The sequence below is a fragment of the Tympanuchus pallidicinctus genome, unplaced genomic scaffold, assembly GCF_026119805.1.
Source record: "Tympanuchus pallidicinctus isolate F22 unplaced genomic scaffold, pur_lepc_1.0 scaffold45, whole genome shotgun sequence".
In the NCBI taxonomy this organism is placed as follows: domain Eukaryota; kingdom Metazoa; phylum Chordata; class Aves; order Galliformes; family Phasianidae; genus Tympanuchus; species Tympanuchus pallidicinctus.
The window spans coordinates 75,008-82,214 of record NW_026294764.1 but is presented as its reverse complement, the minus strand read 5'-3'; the positions used below and the strand labels follow the sequence as shown (position 1 = coordinate 82,214).

The window sequence follows — 7,207 nt, the reverse complement described above, 5'->3', positions numbered from 1 at the left end:
AGGCAATCCTTTACAATTCACCTGAGCAAGCAAGCAAGAGGCAGAGCGAGACGAGCTTCAGAAACACGAGGCTGTTGAGCTAAAGATTCTTGGAAAGAAGTACGGACAGCAGCAACACAGAGCAGCAAGGCAGCAGAGCAGCAAGCAGCCCTGCAGTGGCTGTGGGACAGGCAGGGAGGTGGAAAGAGGAGATGAAAATGTCACTTGTGCAGGACGTAGGAGCCCTGTCACGTTCAGGATCTGCACTTGCATACACGTGTTGTACAATCTCAATTCACCCATCTCAGCACTCCTGTGCCGCTTTCATGCTCTCCTACTGAATGAGTCTGACAGTTACCTCAGTACAGAGCTCCTTCCTGGGCAGAAGGAAAGCTCTGCGCTGCCCTGGATCATCCTAACAAGCCTTTGAATGCTATTGCCTGCTGGCATTTCCTGATAAACAGACCTATAGGGGGGACCTACAACAGAAAACCCCACTGGATATGAATTTGTTTCTTTTTTAACTGCTGGCAAGGGGGAACGTGCCTCCAGAACGGGAGCTTAAGAACAAAAACAGAGCCAGTGGAACTGCGCTACCTTCAGAGGACTCAACCCACAGCAAAAAGCCAACAGACTGTGCTGAGAGCACGCGTGCAGGTGCTGTGCACTTCAGCCTCCAAGCACACAGAGCCCTCTGCTTTCACGTTCCAGTCACAGTCATTTCTGGAATGTAAACCTGCACGCAGATTCACACTTTCCCTTAAGCTGAAATTTGTGTAGCAACATCAATCCAGAACGTGGGCAGCAGGCAAAATCCGAAAGGGAGGAGGGTAACTTCCAGATGTGGAAGGGTTAAATGGCACATCCCAGAGAAGACTTCACAGACATTCACTTTAGCCCGTGGCCAAAGGATTACAAGACTCCGTTTGGTCCTTATCTCAAATCTCCATGTATTCTGTCAGACATGTATTAACGTTACAGCAATGGAATCTGTTACCAATAAATAGATCTGTCATCTCCTAAAAGTTCTGCGCAGCTTTGCACTGCCAAGTGCTGAAGTCCTCTTGGCATGGTTTGTGTAAGAGACTACCACTGGTGTAAGGACATACCGTGCTCTGATCCTCCAGCATTTTAAGTTACAGCTCAGCTACAATTCGAACTAACAGAACGGGGATCACTGGTACTGCCTGTAGTCGCCAAACGGAGAGGGCTGCAGCTGCGAGGGGTCGTCGGAGAGCTGAGGGCCTGAGGGTGAGGAGAGAGAAATCAAGCTGTGAAAAGAAAAGGTCCTTCCTATGGCAGCAGGAAACACCGCAGCCTTTGTCTTTAAACTAAATCCCTTCTGAAATGAATGGAGCCAACAACGAGGGACTTACAAGAGCTTTACACCTGCTCCAATAAGGAACAGTTGTTTCTTGAATCTCTTTCACTTCTAAGAAAACAAATCAGAACAATGGGAGGGAAACATTTTCAGTCACTGAAAGGCACTGGAAACCTCTGCCTTCCTGCCCTGCAGCTGAACCCAGCCACTCTGTCAAGGTTTCTCCTCGGTAACTTGCCCCACAATAAAGCAAGGCAGTGAAATGGAACAAGTCATGGATCAGCTTCCCTTACTGACATTCTGCTGAGGGAAGCAATATGTTGTTACTGCCAAGCCTAAGGAGAATAAACTGTGACAGACAGATGATACCCTTTCACTGAAGCAGGTTCATTTTAAAAAGCCTTTGTATTCCCCAATTGTTACAGAAATTGCACCAATTCAGTCAGAACAAAGAACGTCAGTGAACAAACCTGAGAGGAACCCTACCAGGAATTAGAGGCTTGCCACTAATCCTTTCAACACTAGAGGTTTTGTCCGTATTCCTCTCAAAATGAGGTGGGCCAACAGAGGCATTAATTATTTCAGGCAGGCATGTATTTACATAAATGGTTACAGACTCACTGACATCTCAGCTTGTGTTGCACTTAGAAAACAAAACGGATCCCGTTTCTGGAAATCCAATCATCACCACTGCCCCTGTTTGGAACATCCTGCCTGTATCTGCTCCATCTCCAGCACCCCACTGGAATGGGCTCCCAGCCCTGCTCCCAGCCCTTCTTTGAGCTCCCAGCCTTACAGTGCTGCTCTGATAACACCACCCAGGTCTGCACATTTTGCTCACACAAACCTCTCCTCCCTCCTAAGCCCTGTGCTCCCCTGTGCCTGGAAGCCTCCTCCCCCCCCTGATTCCTACACCTTCATGCTGCTGAGTGACAGCCAACCCTGCCACCTCATTTCGGTGTGGGTGTCTCCAGACCACAGAGAGGAAATGCAAAAGCTGTTGTGGCATCAGCAACTCTTCTTTGACTTCTTACAGACTTGGAAGCTGGGCACATCAGCCACCTCTGCACAACAAAAGCCTCGTGCTGCTGCAGGGCTCCTTACCATTCTGGAACTGTGCAGAGGCAAATCTTGTTAAGAGAATGCCAGCCCCTTCAATTAAAGCCAGGAGAATTCCTCCCATTGCGGCAGATCCAACCATGGCAACAGGTCCATCTAAAAATAAAAGCACAGAACAACACTTGTTTCTTTTTCTGTTGCATTACTTTGCACGTTACAGCTCTCTTTCTATAGTTATAATCTCTCCTATGGGCAAACACTGCATTCATTAAGCCTCATTAGTATCACTGCTAAAGGAATAATTACTAGGCAACTCTCCCCTTCCTCAGGGAAACAACAGAACGGTAATGTTTGAGAACACAATTATTACTTTCATAAGCACGGAACACAAGTCTAAGATGATTTTTCTATTCCTCTTCCCAAGTCAGTTCCAGTTTGGGAATCACACAGCTCTGCTTCACTGTAACAGAGGTCGGAACACAGCAGCTTTCTGTTAGCTCCCTCCCCACAGCTCCACTCCTTACTTCTGGCAGCTAAGATGGCTCCAGTTAGGGCTCCGCTCGTGATTGAATTCCACGGATCTTCCTTCCCCCTCATTCTGACCATGCTGCAGTCGATCATGGAGAACAGACCTCCCCAAACAGCAAAGCTACCTGTGAGCACATGGGGGAAGAACAGAACCAGCTCAGAGAAAGCAGACGAGCCAGCAGGACTGCAGCCACGTCACCACCACCATTACCAAACCGCGATTCAAGACAACATGAGTGGGGAATCAGTTACCTCCCAGCTGCGGAGCTCTCGTTTTGACAGCGGCCAGGCTTCCCCTCAGCCGGTGATTTACACCCTACAGTGAGGACAGAATGAAAGAATGAAGTCTTGCTGCCAGAACGTGCCATGGGCACCATCTGCTTCCCAGCACCACGGTGAGGAGCTTACAGAAACTGCATTTTCACAGCTCCTTTAGTTCTCACCACATCTGCGTAACACCTGTAAGCTGCAGAAATGAAGCACCACCATCAGACACTGCCTCCAACCATTCTTGGTGGGAACTGAACTGGATGAGATCTGCACGCCCTTGCACTGCACTACTGCTACACACGCTCAAGCTTTGTCTCAGCTGCGAGCACTCGGAAGCATGGACTGATTTAGTTAACGAGTTTCAAGCAGAATAAAGGGGGTAAAGCACAAATCCTGCGTGTGTGAAGCAGGACCTGACTCGTTTTGGAAGAAGTTCTGAATTTTATTCACAAAATGCACCTCGAACTGAAGGCTTATTAAGGAGCTTCGGGCAATGAAGCTGTCACATGCCAACACCAAAAAGCCCTTTCATCCCTTTTAAGCCCCTCCTATAACAGCCAGAGGAATGTTTTAGAAGCCACTTTCAAGCAGAAGCAGGGGATTACTTTTATCAACATCTGCACCACGTTTGAAGTCAAGATTTTGCAGCTGAAAACTTGACAGTGAAAACAACTGATTGTCACCACCTAAACCTTGACCTCCACGTTCCATTTGTAAAAACCCACTTTCAAATAAATTGAGTTATGAGAAACGTTAACGTTTAATTAAGAGGTTAATTACAGAAAGCAACATTCCCTCACGTAATTCTGAAGAACGATTCCTCCTTTAAGCCCTCTCACTTCTCAAAGGAAGGCAGAGGGCTGTGGCAGCTGATGCAGAACTGCCCAGGCTCCACTTCTGCCGTGCAGCAGCCAGAAGCAAAGGCAGGAACTGGGCTGAGGGAGCAGGTTTACATCGGCAGCCAGCCCTGCGTATCAGGATTTCTTCTGCCTTCCCTTCTGCTGGCAGGTTGCACTGCTGATGGGCAGAGGAAGCAGAGCTGCACTCTTAACGTGCTTCTCTAATGGTTTTACTTACCACTGGGGAATTCCTGAAGCCCTTGATGGCCTGGAAAATGCCACCTCCAATCGCTCCCATGGTGAAGGCACCTCCGCAGTCATCCACAATCCTCCAGGGACTGCAAAGAAACACAGAGATGGAAACACTGCGTTCCATCGCGCACTGCTGGGGGAAAACCACCATCCAAACAGATGGCACAGAACCCAAAAGAAACACGAGGAAGCACAGCTGCCCACCCTGCTTCACCACGGCTGCTGAGCAGCATCACCAGCAGGGGAAAAGCTGCAGCAAAACCAGCTGGGTGTTCAGCAAACCTGCAGCAGGAAGCATCGGATGCACAGAGCTGCTTGAACTCCCCACACGTGGCACAGAGGTGCATTTCCATCATGGAAAACCTCTGCACAATTCCAGCTCACAACCGGTTCTGCCCTAATGATGTATTATAACTTTAATTTTCTTCTTCTCACGACCTACAGAGAACTTGACTGGCAAATTCAAACAAGACTCAGCTCACAGCAAGCACAAAACACCGCTTTCCTGAGTTCCTCACGCTTTTCCTTAGTTCTGGTTATTGAAATGGAAGACTTCAAAGTCGTCTGTTGCTAAACTGAGAAGGTTTTTCTGATGTATCCAAGGGTCTTTGAAGTTCATTAAAACAAAACACAGCAACACCCATGCAGAGCTGCCAAAGGGCAACTTCACCGAGCGTCAAATGCTCCCAAACAAGCAGCACCTTCCTCTCAGCAAACGCTTTCAACTGCAGAGATGAGCTTTCATGTGGGGCTCGCATCCCCTTCAACACTGCTGCCAAGCAAGAGAGCTTTGTGATTTTCCTGCTCCCCGTGAGCAGCAGCCTCAATTAGCCGTGCAATTAGCCGTGCTCCCATTGCTGGGAATTCTGCAGCGTTTGCACAAACCAAGCTGTTTTGTTTCTTTCATCTTACATCAAAACCTGACAGTAAAAGCCAAGCACTCCGGTGGCTGCAGCACGGGCAGAGAGCAGCAACCCCAGCAAAACATGGAGCTGAACGCCATGGCAAGGCCAGGGCTCACAGGTTCTGCCATCACAGCGCCTTTCTGACCTCATTCTCCATGTGATGCTCCTGCTCCTTTTCCCCTGAACACTCGCTGCACGTTTTGCTGTTTTTAACCTGAAAAAAAACCCTCCAAAGTTCTCAGCCCCACAGACAGCTGCGGGAGGCTGGAATGCATCATCCTTCATTTCACAGCCTGCCGTCAGCTCCCATCTCCCATTCCTAACAAATCCCCCCCCAGTTTGGATGGAGTCCCACCATGCAGCCCCGTTCCATGTTTTATTTTCACCCCTCCATCCCCCGCTTCCTGTGTGCAGTCGGAGCTGAGATGTGCAGCCTCCACTTCACTCCTCGCTGTGTTTTTCTCTCTCCTGCCCAGATTTTGATCTGCTGTTAAGAATAAAACAGCTCCTCACAGCTCCCTGCCTTCGTTAGCTCATTAAGAGCCACCTCATTAAAAGGCTTGCTGGAAATCCAAGCAGGTGATGTGAAGCTCTTCCTTTCCCCCACAACATCAACGCAGCACAGCCCCAGGATGGCAGAACCCTTAATGCAGACGGGACCTGGGAGATCCCAGGCTTTTATTGTCAGGTTGTGATGTAAGATGAAAGAAACCCTCAGGTTTTCCCCTTAACGCCTCCAGACCTCCGCAGGAGCAGCTTTTAAACATTAACCGGCTGTGATACGGGGCTTTTAAAGGAGAAAACGGCTCTGAGAGCAGCACAGCCGCCTCCCGCCCTGTGCTCGGAGGCCGGGCTGAGACAAAGCGCCCACAGCGGAGGGAACCTGAAGGGATCACGGCGGTGTTACTCCGTGTTATCGCGTGCTTCGCGTTAACCGCTTCGCTGACTCTCAGGAGGCCCCACAGAGTGGGAAAGCGCTGTGAGGAGAGGAGGAGAGGAGACGAGGCGGGGAGGAGGGGCCCGGCGGCGGCCCGCAGCCCCGCAGGGGGGTCGGGGAACGGCTCCGCGCCGGAGGGCGGCGAAAACGGCCCGTGCGTGCCGCAGTGACGCAGCCCGGAAGCGGCGGCCATGACAGCGGCGTCGCCAAGGTCACCTCCCGCCCCCTCCGCCTCCCCGCTCCCGGAGCCGCCGCCATTCTCCCTCAGGAGATTCCCGCTCCGCCCGCGCGAACGCGCGCGCCGCAGCCCGCCAAAACCCAACGGCCGCTCACCAGGGCTCGCGCGCGTACTCCTCCATCTTCGCACGCGCCGCCGGCCGCTCCCGCCCCGCCGCCCCGCGATTGGCCCCTCGCCCCCCCCTCCCCGCGCCGACCAATCGGAGAAGAGGGCGGGACGGCGGATGTCGGAGCGGCGCGTGCGCCGTGCCCTTTTGGCCACGCCCCCGGAAGGCGGAGGGCAGCGGGCGGTCCTAGTGCCCGGCTCCGACCGCCCGTCCCGGTGCGACCCGACGTGGGCACTCGGGAGTGCGGATGATCACCAGGCTGTGATCTCAGGGTCGGCTGAGGACGTCGGGCTGCGGGAAAGAGGGCTGACAGCTGTGCAGCACCCAGTTATACATCACCCAGCTGTGCAACACCCAGCCCCGAGTAGTAGCGAGGTCCTTAATTGCGCTAATGAAGCATGAGCTGGAGCGATGGGACGGGCTGAAGCGCTGCAGTCCTTGCAAACGCAGCTCCCCGCGCGGTGCTGCCACGTTTGTCCTCGTGGAAGCGGTGCTGCAGTGGTGGGCATCGCCAGGAGGTGGTGGTGTGGCTCTGGGAGAAGGAAGGATGGGAAAATCTCAGAGAAACAGAGCCTTGAGGATTCGAGGGGACCTCCGGGGCTCCCCCAGCCCACCTCCCCGCTCCAACCCTACCACAGGCTGCACAGGAACCTGGCTTTGCTCAACCGTTGGTCTGCCATTGGTCTGCCAGGACCCCCAGGTCCTTTTCTGCAGAGCTCAGCCCCCAACGTGTGCTGATGGATACAGCTGTAGGACCCTGCAATCGCCCTCGT

The 7,207-nt window shown here is 52.3% G+C and overlaps 1 protein-coding gene across 1 annotated transcript; it reads right to left on the bottom strand.

Annotated features, from left to right (window-relative positions):
• Window positions 1-904: 904 nt before the first annotated feature.
• TIMM17A (translocase of inner mitochondrial membrane 17A) lies at window positions 905-6,527 on the bottom strand. Its single transcript, XM_052702430.1, has 6 exons — window positions 6,424-6,527; window positions 4,235-4,334; window positions 3,140-3,203; window positions 2,884-3,012; window positions 2,405-2,515; window positions 905-1,224 (listed from the first exon to the last, which is right to left on the bottom strand). Exons 1-6 carry the CDS (start codon window positions 6,447-6,449, stop codon window positions 1,154-1,156), a joined length of 501 nt encoding a protein of 166 aa, XP_052558390.1. The 5' UTR covers window positions 6,450-6,527; the 3' UTR covers window positions 905-1,153.
• Window positions 6,528-7,207: the final 680 nt, after the last annotated feature.